Genomic DNA, 15166 nt, shown 5'->3' on the forward strand with positions numbered 1-15166 from the left:
AAAGAGAGAGAGAGAGAGAGAGAGAGAGAGAGAGAGAATGTTTCTTTCTCAGTGTACTCTAAGCAAATACAGTTACCTTATATTCATAATCCTTCTATCTCTATAACATACACCTCCCTAATAGCTAGAATTACAGAGGATTAATGGACAAGTAAACTTACTGTCTGTTTATATTGAAGATAAATTTTAAAATTCTGCTTCCTCATGTGTGAGATTTTTATCAGCATAAAATTATAGTAATATCTTAATAACTTTACCTGCCATAAATTCAGTATACAGGCAATAAACATCTTATGATCTCATTTTATGCCCAAAGATATGGTTAAGAATGAGTATTTCCCTCTTGACGCCCTGTGAGTACTAGCTTATATTTTAATATTGCTGGTTTTCCATATTTTCAGAAACTGTTTTATTTTGTCTTTTCTGCCACTTAACAACAATTCTCACATCTCATTCCTCAACAAGCCTAAATGTCTTACCCATGATAGCTTGCCATCGGTTCCAAATGCAAACAATATATCATCCTCTCAGACAAATTAGAAAACCAAATAAATATTTTCATTTTAACTAGCATACTGATCCTCTCAAATTCCTATCTGGTAAAACCACAATGATAACTGCTCTGATGCTCTGTGTCACCTTGACTGGACTGGCTGAAAACCTCTGGGTCTCATTTATTTTTTCAGTTTAAAAATGAAAAACCAAACAGCATATACCTCAAAGAACTGTGTTGAAAATACACTGTGTTTGAAGTATAAGTTTTTTTCGAGGATAATGATTGGTGCATAGTAAAATATGCTTTTAAAATTCTAATATTTTTTTTAACTTTTTAGGTTTTTTTTCTTTCTAAATATTGGCTACAACTCAGTGGTAGTAGCTAGTGATACCTATTTGTTATGTTGCTACTCTTAAGTTTCTTCTGTGATGAGAGGACAGATAGTCAAGTTAACCCTCCTGAGAACTCAGTGATGTGCAGTGTGAGCTGTAGGAGTAGAGTGAGTTGGGTCGATTGCACCCCGATTCTGCTACTTATGTTGGTGCTATCCTGTGCTTCTCCCATTAGGAACCATTGGAGACTGGAAGCATCACTTGACTGTGGATCAGAATGAAAGATTTGATAGAATATTCTACAGGAACATGAAAAACATTCCCTTAAAGTTCATTTGGGATATGAATGAGGAGTAGAACTTTAATTACCACGTGAAGTAATCATATAAAAATGTACTAACCAAAGGCCATACTTAAATATTAAAATTAATTTCTTCCACTCACTTAACTAAGAATTATAAAGCACAATTCTCAAACAATATAATTAACTTATCTTTTGCTTACTGCCCATAACATTGATTTTAAAGGTATCTATTAGCAATGGTTTATTTCACAAAAATAGTATAACAAAAAAAAACATAAAACATGGCTTGTAGTCTTCAGAGATTCTTCTATAGTTCACATTTTCTTTACCTTTAATTAATTCAGGGTCAAATAAACACTAAAAATCCATTTAATCTTAAACTTAACTTTAATCGATTGCTTTCAAAATCAATACAACTGTTCAAATGTGCTGTATAAAAGAAAGAGATGTCATATGAAAACATTTAGGCCTTTTAAAATTAATATAACTTAGCTTGTAGTAAAGACATAAAAGTCAAAGATTAAACATATGGTGGTTTTAGTGTGGATGCCCAGGATCTGTGCTCACACCTAGAGACATACGGTGGTTCAAGGGCCTTGCTGCTATTGGGTCCATGCCAAACTGACCTGCACTGCCAACCAGGTTCATGGTGATACCTGAGCCCAGGCTGCTGCAAAGGACTATGAATCCATCATCCAGTCACAGCTGGGATCTGTATTGATCAGTGAGGAGTGAAGAGCAAGGAGGTATCTTTCCCTTGCCCACACCTCCATGCAGCAGATCGTGGGGGGGGGCTAGCTCTCTCACTCTCCGTCTTCAGGATCTGCTCACACACACCCACACAAGGAGGGACAGTTCTACTGTGCTGCCCCTGAGGAGGTCCAGGGTCTGCTCTCCAGACTGGTACAGTCAGTGAGGGGTAGGGCCAACTCTACAGCCCTATCCTCACTGCTTTTTGTGGATTAATGAATCGAGGAACACAACACAATGTCAGCCATGGCAGGGTAATAGACCCAGACATGACGCCTGGCAGCAATCTAGGCCTAGTCGACTCAATGGCCCTGGCTGGCAGCACAGACTACACAGATCTCCATGGCCCCAACAGAGACTCAACCCTTGGACAGTAACTTGACTCTAGGTGCAGACATTAGTGGCTCTACTGTTCATGCACATGGCAGAGTGGGAACAACAGATCACCTGTGCAGCACACTAGACCTTCCCCTGTTGGCAGGGGACAGGTAGCCAGGTCTGTGAGTATGAGAGCAGGAGAGCTGCACCACTTCCTCTTATGCCAAGGGAGGGTGTTAACATAAGTCACAACACAATCCCACACCAGTTTGGAAGTATAATTTTAATAAAGGTTATTTATTTAAGGGGAAATCTTAAAGATCACTGTCCTAGATAACAGCCCTCTGCTGAAGAAAATATTAGAAAATATTAGAGATGATGGACACCAGCCATTTGGGCTTTACAAGAACATAAAGCAATTGATAAATCTTCATAGGTACCAACAGCTCTACCTTTAAAATGGTTAACTAATAAACCAATATGGGTTAAGCAGTGGCCTCTAGCTGAGGAAAAGTTGCAGGCTTTAGAACAGCTGGTATAAGAGCAACTAGATGCTCAACATATAGAAGAATCTAGTAGCTCTTGGAATTCTCCTGTATTTGTTGTTAAAAAGAAATCTGGAAAATGGAGAATGTTGATAGATCTAGGGGCTATCAATGAGATTATTCAACCTATGGGCCCTCAACAATCTGGAATTCTTCTGCCCTCTCTGTTACCAAAAGGATGGCCTCTTATAGTTATTGATTTAAAGGATTGTTTCTTCATTATAACTTTACAAGAAAAGGATAGAGAAAAGTTTGCCTTCACGGTGCCTACTTATAATAATTCCCAGCCTACTAGTAGATATAAATGGACTATCCTTCTACAGGGAATACTCAACATCCCTACCCTGTGCCAATACTTTGTCAGCCAGCTATTGGAAATAATTCGTAAGCAATTTCCTAAGTCAACAATCTACCATTACATGGATGACATTTTGTTATCTGATTCAAATATAGATGCTTTAGAAAGGATGTTTGAAGAAGTAAAGAAAGTCTTGCCTAAATGGGGATTAGAAATTGCTCCTGAAAAGATTCAAAAAGGAGATTCTGTTAATTACCTATATTACAGAATAGGTTTACAGAAAATTAGAACACAAAACTCACAATTTCAGAGAGACCGGTTACAGACTCTTAATGACTTTCAAAGATTTTTAGGAGACATTTCCAGTCTACGACCAGCTGTTGGGATAACACCTAATCTAATAATTCATTTAAATAAACCCTTAGATGGTGATAAAAATTTGAATACTCCCACAGAATTTACAGCTGAAGCAGAAAAGAAATTAACAATAGTTGAGGAAAAATTACAGAAGGCATATGTGGATAGGGTGAATCCAAATCTTAGTTGTATTCTAGTCATCTTGCCTTCATAATTTCTTCTACATGAATTTTAATACAGAGGGAAGATATTATTCTAGAATGGATATTTTTACCACATAAACCAAGTAAAAAATTAAAAACTTACGTGGAAAAAGTCCCTGAATTAATTCTATGAGGTAAATTGAGACTTTATCAACTAACAGGTATAGAGCAAGCAGAAATTATAGTGCCTTTCAATACTGATGAAATAAAAAAAAGTTATGGGAAGACAATGGACCATGGCAAAGGACTTGTACTAATTTTTTTGGAGAGATTAATAGCGACTATAACAAAATCGATAGACTTAACATTATATAGGGGACTTCTTGTATTCTTCCCCAGATTGTCTGTGATTCTCCAATAACTGGATCCTGTATATTTTATACTGGCTCTGTACTTTTCTAAATCTAAGCATAATGTTAAAAGGAACATTCAGTTTCTGTTTCAGATATGGCGCCATCTGGTATGGGTGGGAAGAAAGATTTTAGGAAAATTTTTTACTTTCTCCATGCCTTTTTTGTCTATATCATATTCTTCATTGAATGTATATTTATATGACTGGTGTTTAAGTTTTTTATGGTGAACAATAAATTTTTCTACAGATCCTTTTCTGTAGTAATGTTTAAAGATTCCAGGAAGAAGATGGGGCCCCATAGCAACAACTCTACCTAGTTGAGATGACATTGTGATACAGACAGCACTACTATAAGACCGTTTCTCTTTTTTTGGGGGGGGGGTTACCAGCTGCTGAAATGGTGCACCTTCTCATGACATTCTGGCTGGAATTTCAAATAAGAACTTAAGGGGAAAAAAATCTACCTATCATCTGCTTGGAAATTGTTTCCAATTATATGAGACAGTAATTTGGAAACTTAACCATCACTTTAATTTTGTAGGATCCCATTAAGTGATGGAGTTGGGTCTTGTATTTATCTGTTGCTTTCATTGGTTAATTAATAAAGAAAACTGCTTGGCCCTAATAGGACAGAAAATTAGGTAGGCGGAGTAGACAGAACAGAATTCGTGGGGAAAGAAGCTGAGTCAGTGAGTCGCCATGATTCTCCCACTCCAGAAAGACGCGGGTTAAGATCTTTCCTGGTAAGCCAGCTTGTAGTGCTACACAGAATATTAGAAATGGGTTAGATCAATATGAAAGAGCTAGCCAATAAGAGGCTGGAACTAATGGGCCAGGCAGTGCTTAAAAGAATACAGTTTCTGTGTAATTATTTCGGGGCATAAGCCATGCTGGAGGCTGGGTGCCGGGGATGCAGCCCCCCCAGTCCCTCAATAATTGAGGACAACATCACCCCCATGAGAGTGGGAAGCAATTTTAGAAGACAACACCCCCATCCCAAAAATGTTAGTCCATAGGGTTGGGAACACTGTTTAGGGATTGTTGATTATTAATTGTATTAGATACAGGATTGGGGTGAAAACTATTTTTGTTTTAAAAAAGGGGGAGTAGTAATAGTGAGTAATAGAGTGAATACTTGTGAGCTATTATTCCTGGATAATTTATGTTAGTATAGTTTTTGTATATTTATAAAAGTTCAAATCATATTTGTTACTTTTTTTACATTATTTGTTTACCTGTACATAATGTCAGATTGTATATATGTATGTTGTCTCTGTTTAGGACATTTTGTATATTGACACAACTTTTAGAATATATTTTTATATTGCTTTATATATTACTCTGATCAAGATACTTATATATTGTTAACATTTCAAGGTCATTGTCCTCTTTTGTTACTCATTTGTTTACAGGTTATTAAATATTCTTACATGAAGTTTTAGTCTTTAAGTTATACAGGTATTAATTATTATAAGTCAATAGTTGTTCATGCTTGCTGTACATACTGTCAGATCAATTAGGTTCTTTAGATACACTGAGATTGTATTCTCTCTAGACAAGTAATCTTCAATCACTTCAAGGATCTGTGGAAACATGGCATTTAAATAACTTAGGGTTCTGTTGACATGAGACACGACTGCTTCTGACAGCACCAATCTATTCCAGAGAGCTACTGGATCTCTATAACACAAGGCAACAATGGGATATCCAAGAGTAGACCCAGTGATGACCCAATATCCAGGGCATAGCAGAAGCCAGAGGCTGGAAATAAACCAATGAGCATTGCAATGAACACTTAAAAGTTAAGGTGTATGGACTAAAGCATATATAGTGTGACTTACTACTTCACACAACAACATTCATGCTGAGAGACTTTTTGGATGTTTGTTTTTACTTTGATTTTTCTTTTAAATTTTATTTTATTTTGGGGGTGGAGGTTGCAAGGGCAGAAGGTAGAAATGAGGGGATGGGAAGTTGAGTGGCATCAGGATACATGGTGTGAAATCCACAAAGAATCAATTAAGAGATAAATAAAATATCCTACTGGTTTAATTACAAGGTATTAGTATGAAAACTGTTCTTTCTGCAACATATCCTAATTAAACACATGCTAAAAGACATTTTAATAATTCTAAAATATCTAGATGAATTTCAAATTCTAAATGAATAAAAAATTTAATTAATAAAGCAACTGCAGATGTTTAAAAATTTATTATATTTGGATCATGAATATATATGCTAGCAGCATTCATGAAAGTCACCAGATGGAACCAACCCAAGTTGGTCATCACTGCAACCAAATACCCAAGATGGCTAATTTATGTACCTCAAAGAATTATTTTGGTTTTTTGTTTCAACTATTTCAGTGCACTGCTTCTTTCTAGTCTGTGGCAAGGAAAAAAATTCACCTTGGTTCCTGGGTTCAGAGGTTCTAGCTCATGGTTTACTGGCTTTGTTTCAGGACCCATGATGGCACAGAGCATTATGATAGCTTGGATCTTTTGCAGGAGTGTCTCAGTCAAATATTTTGTTGCAATAAGAATAATATGATTCCAATTAACTTATACACTATATAGTATTTCATTATGGTGATTTTTGGAGTACCAGTAAAAGAAATTTTCTTGAAACTATGCAGAGCCATAAATGAGAAATATGATGTAGAAAGGTATTTACAGTTTATTAAACTTTCTTTTCTGACTTCTTATTTTGGAATTTTGTGTTCCGTCATCTATAGATGATGTGCTCACTGTTTATAAAAATTATTTTAAGACAGCCATTAAAATGTGTTTTTAAAAAAGATCATCATGACAGGTGCGGGAACCTCTGCAATAGGATTTTGCAATAAGACTGAGCTCAACGCAGAATGTATAATGGCAAAGTTTAGAAAAGGGCCATGGAAAACCCAATTAGTGAACAACTTAAAAACTCAGGAATGAGGGAAATACCATGCAAACTGACTTAACGGGATCCTTGCTGGAGCCAGGTTAGGGTGACCTGTTGGTAACTGCACGAAAAAGATGAATAAGGAGTCTAGTCAGATGTTGATGGCCATCAATCAGGAAGGATGAAGTGTTCTTGTTAAATGGCTTGAAAAGAATCTTAGCTCTAAACTGTAACTGAGTATATGCAGAGAAAGATCTAGGATAAGATATATAACCCTGACTAATGTTAAACTGAACACAACTAGGCATGAGGGCACACACCTTTAATTAGAACACATGGGAGGCAGAGATTTGGGATCTCTGTGAGTTTGAGAACAGCTGGTCTTCAAAGCCAGTTCCATGACAGCCAGGACTGTTACACAGAGAAACCCTGTTTTAAAAAACAACAACAACAACCAAAAAAAAAAAAGCAAGTGAAGTCTTTCAGACGTATTCCTTGAAGAGACAATCTCTTTAAATTGAATATATTCAGTTTCTCAACCAATTGGCTTTTGTTCACTAAAAACAACTGGATTGGCAGTTGACACTTGGTGGTAGACTATGTTTACTCAGTAGGGTAGCAGCTAGTTATTTTGTAAAGGGAAATCCATGAAAATTAAAATAGCAAAAGTCAGTAGTGGGAAATTCACTTTTTTTATTTATTCATTCATTCATTCATTCATTTATTTATTTATTTATTTATTTATTTAGGATTTCTGCCTCCTCCCCGCAAACGCCTCCCATTTCCCTCCCCCTCCCCCGATCAAGTCCCCCTCCCTGATCTGCTCGAAGAGCAATCAGGGTTTCCTGATCTGTGGGAAACCCAAGGACCGCCCACCTCTATCCAGGTCTCCTAAGGTGAGCATCCAAACTGCCTAGGCTCCCCCAAAGCCAGTACGTGCAGTAGGATCAAAAACCCACTGCGATTGTTCTTGAGTTCTCAGTATTCCTCATTGTCCTCTATGTTCAGCTAATCCGGATTTATCCCATGCTTTTTCAGACCCAGGCCAGCTGGCCTTGGTGAGTTCCCAGTAGAACATCCCCATTGTCTCAGTGTGTGGGTGCACCCCTCGCGGTCCTGAGGTCCTTGCTCGTGCTCCGTCTCCTTCTGCTCCTGATTTGGACCTTGAGATTTCTGTCCCGTGCTCCTCTGTCTCTGTATACATATTAGAGTATTACTCAGCAGTAAAAAACAAGGACTTCTTGAATTTTGCATACAAATGGATGGAAATAGAAAACACTATCCTGAGTGAGGTAAGCCAGACCCAAAAAGAGAAACATGGGATGTTCTCACTCATATTTGGTTTCTAGCCATAAGTAAAGGACAATGAGCTTATAATGCATGTTCCTAGAGAAGCTAAGTAAGAAGGTGAACCCAAAGACAAACACATAGGCATCCTCATGAACATTAACCTTCATCAGGCGATGAAGGGAAATTCACTTTTTGAGCACAGAGAACTGGCTGATGATTAATCTCAATGAGTAACTGAATGAACCAAAACAGCAAACTTAAATTTGAATACACCATAGGAAATTGAGACTGTGTAGCCAGATTATAAGGTTGGGCTGCGGTCACTAGATCGAAAATTATTGAGAATAAACATGAAGGTTGGGGGATATTCTGGCTTAAGAGACCCAAAAGGACTTTTGTCTAAAGCAGGACAGAGGGATCAGACGTCTCATGGAAAACTGAGAAAGGCAAGTACTGGGGCTTGCAGATGAGTATGATAGAAGATAGCTTGCCAAGGTAGCCAGAGAAGGAAGCTGCCAGGTGCTGGTGGTATCAATAGATTCCAATCAGTTCTCAGGAAACACACACCTTTCACCCTTCAGAACATGAGGATGAAAGTTTTGCCCTTTCCCCTAGTGAACTTCTCAATTCTATGTACATTTATACATATTCTTGCTATCTAAGAGATAGCAATTCTGGGCAAGGATGACGTCTAAGAAAGCCTTCGCCTGTTGCAGGAAAGAGACCCTGGGCTGCCCTCATAGATAGGCAAGGTGAGCAGACATGGTAGGCCAAGATTTCTAAGGCTAAATACTAGAAACAGTCTTGCCACTGTTTTGACATCTGCTGAAATAAGCCTCGACTGCCTGCTTGCTCTACCTGTCCCCAGTGGGAATTCTATGCTATGAGGAGCACAAGACCAATTGTATTTTGAATTTAATGGAAATACCATGGAATCTTTAACTAATTGCAGTTGAATTCTGTTAACAATGTGACAGAACTCTTCATCTGGTGGTGTCTTCTTCAATTTCTTGATATGGTGTCTCTACATGTTTTTGTAGAGATTTAACTTTCTTGGTTAGGTTTATTATTGGGTATTTTTTAAGAATAGCATAATTAGGATTGTTTTCCAGATTAACTGATTGAGCATATCCCAATATTTCAGGTTGATCTTTTCCAGTTTTTCTATCATTTTGTTAAATTACATTTTCCCGACCTATATTATCTTATTTTATTTACTCTTTTGTGCTCATTTTAATTGATTAAGAGTTTATACATATCTTCTGACTTCATTGAAAATTCTAATAACCTCTTTGAATTCTTTCTCTGGAATTTTATCTATTCCACCCACATTGGAATCTATTACTATGATTTTAAGTTTTGAGGAGCTACATTGATTTCATTGTTCATATTTCTTCTGTTTCATCACAGAGAATTCTGGTATAATCTTCCACTGGATGTTAGCATCTTGTGTTCTTTCTTTGGAAAATTTTCACTAGTCAGTGCCCTCTGATTTCGAATATTGTCTTTAGGTAGAGAATTTTGAACACCTAGTATCACATGTTTTTATGTATTAATAAGAGAAATTTATCTGGGAGAAAAGCACAAAGCAGGATTAAGGCTCTTTGAAGTTACTTAAAATTACCATGTTGTACATTTAACTCTTGTTACAATAGTAAGGTATACACTATATATTTGTACTGTAATTGCAAGAAATTAATTCATCACACTTAAGACCTTAAAACAGCTTTCTACCTATCACTGTTTTAATAGCTGCCTTGCCATGGTTTATATCCTAAAGTTCTAGCAATTCCTCAAATAAATCTTCATTTTGGTATTCATTCTCTGAAAATAAAACGATTTTTCCTAATTACTTTATTTCAAGTATTTCACCCACTTATCATCTTATTATTTCACATATTTAGTATTATACACATTGCGATGTAGTGTTATTGTCTACTTCTGTTTTTTTTTAATAACTCTCATTCTCTTACTCCCTTACTGAGATTAAATGAGCCACCAAAAGGGGGAATTTGAAGATGTTTAAGCCATGGTGGAGAAATAGACTAATCTGACAGGCACAAAAGAGTAATTATTCCTAGAAGATAAATAGAACTTGGAGATTTGTTAATTGCCAAACACTTCAAATTACAGTTCAATGTGTATTCAGCAAAGAGAAAACAAAGAGGGAGTGCTGGTCTGATGGTACTTTCCAGAAAAAGCACTGAATGAAAACAGCAAACAGAGTGGGTCCAGGATAAACAGCCACATAAGCCTGAGTATCAGGGAGACTTTTTAAAAGAAAAGAAAAAACACTCAGGCCTCAATTTCCAATTGAAAAATATGAACAGATTTTCATTAGAATAGCATATCATATTCGAGTGTATGGCACAAATGATTATTATTAAATTGCTTAAGACTAAGTAATTCTGGCAAAGTGAGAGAATTCATTTATGCTATTTGCTATAATTTCTCCTAAATGCGAGTCTTCTATTTAGCCTGCACTTTTTGCAAAATTATAAAGAAGTGGAAACCTAAGCTCTGCTTCTGATTTATGCTTCTGTGGGGAGTTCTAAATTTATATTCAGTCACATAATAGGCGCATTTGGAGGGAAGTAGGCAATGATAGAGATATCTAATTCTCCAAACCAGCTGTACATGGGGGAATAACCAGGCCAAGCCAGGTTCAAAAGATTCAATAATGGCTTTTAATTCATCCTTTTCCACAAGGAAGAAATGAAGACACTAGAACCAAAGAAAAGATCTGGAATTGTACGGAAAAAAAAATAAGTCTTGGTACTGAAGGCTTTTGGAAGTTTCCCCAATGGAACTTTTTATTCCATTGTGAGAAACATTTTACTTTCTCACCTGAAGAGTAAAACGTCAGAGTGAAATACTATATCAAGAATACACTAAGCTGTAGCAGGTAGAACTACACTTATGAAAAGTATTACTGAAATGTTTTTTTTCAACCGTCTCCGCATTATATATTTTTCTTTTTTGATTTACTAAGCACAAGGAGTGAAAACATACTTGTGAGTTAGAAACCAGCTGGACATTCACACACCAACTATAACTAATAACTTCAGTTATCACAGAATGAGGATATTGACTAATGTTGGCTTACGCACGTAACAAAAATACAGTCCAAATCATATTCTCTGTCAAAGTCATCATAATTTTGGAGATTCAAAAATTCATTCAATGACACAAAAGCAACAGCTCCTCAGAAGCAGTTAGTCTGTGGTGGAGGCAGACTAGAGACATAGAGGAAACTACGGGCAACCTTCAGATCTTCTCAGATGCCCCTGCACTCTGTGTGGCATCCAGGTGAAGTTCATCCACTCTAGCGATGATGATCCACTTGTACCAATGTAGCACTTGGATCCTCAGGAACTAAGCCTTGGAGGCCCTCCTGCACTGACCCGAACACTGCAACCTTTGGAAGGGATCTGAGCTGAAAGTTCACATTGCGATACCCAGTGCAAAGTAACTATTGGAAGCTCTTCAATGCTGACTCAGAAAACTGTAACCTTCGGGATGGACCTAACTGCTGACTAGCGCTAAGTTAAAGAGATCCCGGTATCATGAGATCTCTCTTCTTAAACAACAACCCTGCTAAGATTCCTTACAAGACCATCATCTGTGCCAGCTTGCAGTTTTTGGTTGGCACTACTCTCATCGTGACGGGCTGCCTTCTGCTGACCGGCTGCATCAGCCCCATGGGGACCAGCCGGGTCATTGCCATCCTGATTGTGGGCTTCTTGGTGTTTGTGCCAGGGTGTTACCATCTGATCGTCATATGTAGATCCTGCAGATGCTGCCAGAGCTACTCTTACAGTGACCTTCCAGACTGAGGACTAGCCCACAACAGCAGGGAAGGGGCTTACAGGTGGGTCTGAACAAACCTGCAAGGCACTGGCAGGAGGAAAACAGCACCTGGAATTAAAGAATTCTGAAGCTTTGTAAATGACAAATAAAATTATGAATATAGTTTATAAGTTCATTCCAAAAAGTAGTTTAAACTTACAGATAGCCAAACATCAAACTATGTCTACTTTCAATTCCCTAATATTCCCAAAAACACCTGTTAAAATTTCTAGTTGGATATTTATAGTCAGAGAGCAGCATGAAATCCTGAGTCTGTGTGGTAGTTTGGGGACACAACCATCCTATGCAGAACTGAACATACATTAAACTCTCCTGGATTACAGTTTTACCATGTGTCAACTGGAAACGCTGATACCAATTTTGTTAATTTAATTTATTTTTAGATTTACGATCCTTCACTTATTCCTTACTTTTATAGTCTACGTATGATTTAGTAAAACCAAATATCATTTGAGAAAAAAATAATATTGCTTTATTGTGCAGGGGCCCTTTTGCTTTTAGAACAAAACTTACTTCAATGCTTTCTCAGTCCTGTAGCCTTGGAAAGATTACCTTAACACAGTGAGAATTTGGAAGCACAGTTTGTACTGTTTGAGATCCTAGTAAGCAAAGTATTTTATATAAGTGGCATGAGCCAGGAATAATCCAAGAAAAGTTAATTCTCTGGAAAATAAGCTTCTTTCCTCCCTCTCACCTTATCACTTCTGGCAGGTGAGAGAGCCAGCCTGGGGGTCAAAAGAGTGGGAGATCTGGCCCTGTCCCTCACTGGTTACAGCACACAAGAGAATAGGCCCTGTTCCTCACCTGGGCATCATAGTATAGCTGACCGGGTTGGCAGAGATAAAGTGAACCAGCTCTGATGGTGTCAGAGCAGAACTGACCCCACTCCACTTTGTTGCCATGTGGTGTCAGGGTGAGGAAAAGCATTTCCTCTTAGCCACCTGTGGCAGGTGGGAGATCTGGTCTGGAGGCCACGGAAGTGGGAGAGCTGACCCTGTCCCTCCCCAACCACAGCACTCAGGAGAGCAGGCCCTGATCCTCACCTGGGCAAAATAGTAGAGCTAGCCCTGGTGGTGTGGGTGCAGAGGAGCTGGCCCTGCTCCTGTTTATCTGCTGCATTGGGTGAGGTAGCCAGGGCAGCGCTGGAGTGCTCACCCTGGTAATGATAATGAAGGAAAGCTTGCAGACTGACAAGCCCAGCTACCACCCAGGCCCAGAATTTGGGATACTACTTGGTCCACCCCAATATCCACCTAATCTATGAACTGTTGAAGAATATGATGAGGCCAGACCTGTATATCCAAAGGTACTGGATCTCTATGACACAAGCCAACAATGGGATATCCAAGAGGAGTCCCCGTGAGGACCCAGTATCCAAGGCATAACAGAAGCCAGAGGCCTTGAACCAGATCAATTAGCATTGCAATGAACAGTTACAAGTATAAATTTATGGACTAAAGAGTATACTGTGTGACTCACTGTTTCACCTACAGCTTCCACACCAAGACCTTTTGTTTGCTTTTGTTTTGTGTTTTTCTTTTTTCTTTCATTTTATTTTGGGGTGGCAGTTGCAAGGGCAGAAGGGGAGATAAATAGGGTTGGAATGCGTAGTGTGAAATCCACAAAGAATCAGTAAAAAGATTTTGAATAGGCTTCTTTAGAAGAACATAGACCAAATTAACTGTAAATTACCAACAAGTTGCTGCCATTCACTTCAATCTAATATAGGGAGCATCATCCCTGATGAGAAGGGAACTATCCATATAAAGCTGCAGTCTCAGCATGAAGCACGGCGCTGGGTGATACTTATTTGTATTAGCGTCTCAAATAAGGCAGATCCAGGATTTATGGGACCTGCACCATATTTATTTTGGAGGAGTCTTCTACTAAGAAAATACAAATTTACAAATATGAAATTTATGAAAAAGTCTAGCAAGTGTTGGGCTTGAACCTAAGATCCATTAATCTCAAACTAAATCTGACTTTGGTACAGAGGATAAAGAATCAACAGGAGGGGACTGTGTGGCCATGTCTACCATTGAGCTGTATGGCAATTGATAAAAGGGGACAGTAGTGAAATCAGTGATGTCTTATAGAGCTGAGGATATAGCATTTAAAAAACAGATACTAGGCTGGGGAGACAACTCAGCAGTTAAAAGCATTGCCTGCTATTCCAGGAGTCGTGTTGGTTATATGGAAGGATGGAAAAAAGAAGTCCATTTACACTTCACTGGTATAAAATGAACATTTTATTATTATGTCATATAACTTCAATGTTCATTTGAACTGAATTTGATAGACCACATGTAAGCTTTTAAATGTCCATGGAAGGTAACTAAGGACTTGCTTTTTCTATAAAAGTCCATAGAGCTAGTTGGTTGTGTCAACATGAAAACCACAGTATGTTTGTTGGGTTTCCCTATGATATTGCACTTGTGGGTGTTCCCTGGCATCTCCACACTTCTGGACAGAGGGAGCAAGTGCCTCTTGTCTTCAGCATCCTTATCCTCAGGTACTCATAAAATCCCTAAGCTAAAGGTTTGCCAAGGTTGTAAGAGAAGCAGCAGGTAACAAAGAATTTTGAATTTGAGGGGTAATGTCAGTAGGCAAAGCTAAACGATAATAAAACATTTTAAAAACAGTGAAAACCAAAAGAAACAAAACCAAAATGCCTTCTAAGTTCCTAAACAGAAGAAAATTCTTTTAGAGGTGTGAAAGCAAGCAAAGAAACCAAACCAAAATGCTGAGACCAATGTGCTCTCAGCACAAAAAAACAGATACTTTAAACAAAATCAAAGTAAGATCCTTCTCCTCTCTCAAAATAAGATTCCACCTAACTAGTACATAAGCAAAATTGACCACTGAACAACCTAAGGGAAGTCCAGGGTCCTAAAAGAATCCATCAACAATCCATAAAGAACTAACAGCAGATGTCCTGTATTCAATGGGTTCATCCAGGCACCTGGATTCCGCCTGCGTGATTCCTCCATGGAAGAGAGGATCAATCTCGACATCACACATTGTGGCTTCATAATCATTGATGAAAAACCACATCTCTCATCTTAAATGGTATAAGAAATAGTTTATTCAGGAGCCATTTTGAGTGCCTGTAATGGAGGAACCCAGATTTATGTTTCCCTAAATTCCACGTGCAATGTGGAAGCTGTT

General features: G+C 38.0%; 1 protein-coding gene across 2 annotated transcripts in view; it reads left to right on the forward strand.

The window, feature by feature from the left end:
* Positions 1–15166, forward strand: part of LOC142833851 (amine sulfotransferase-like) — a 150385-nt gene that overhangs the window by 39232 nt on the left and 95987 nt on the right. The window contains exon 7 of one of the 2 annotated variants that reach the window (XR_012907458.1): positions 1064–1355. Coding sequence is in view for 1 of the 2 variants with exons in the window: in XM_075945698.1 (XP_075801813.1) it covers positions 1064–1185 (122 nt within the window). In the remaining variant the exon portion in view is untranslated. Of the gene's footprint in view, positions 1–1063; positions 1483–15166 lie in introns of those variants that run through there. The other variant, XM_075945698.1, reaches the window with a different exon arrangement.

The sequence above is a fragment of the Microtus pennsylvanicus genome, chromosome 1, assembly GCF_037038515.1.
Source record: "Microtus pennsylvanicus isolate mMicPen1 chromosome 1, mMicPen1.hap1, whole genome shotgun sequence".
NCBI classification, from domain to species: domain Eukaryota; kingdom Metazoa; phylum Chordata; class Mammalia; order Rodentia; family Cricetidae; genus Microtus; species Microtus pennsylvanicus.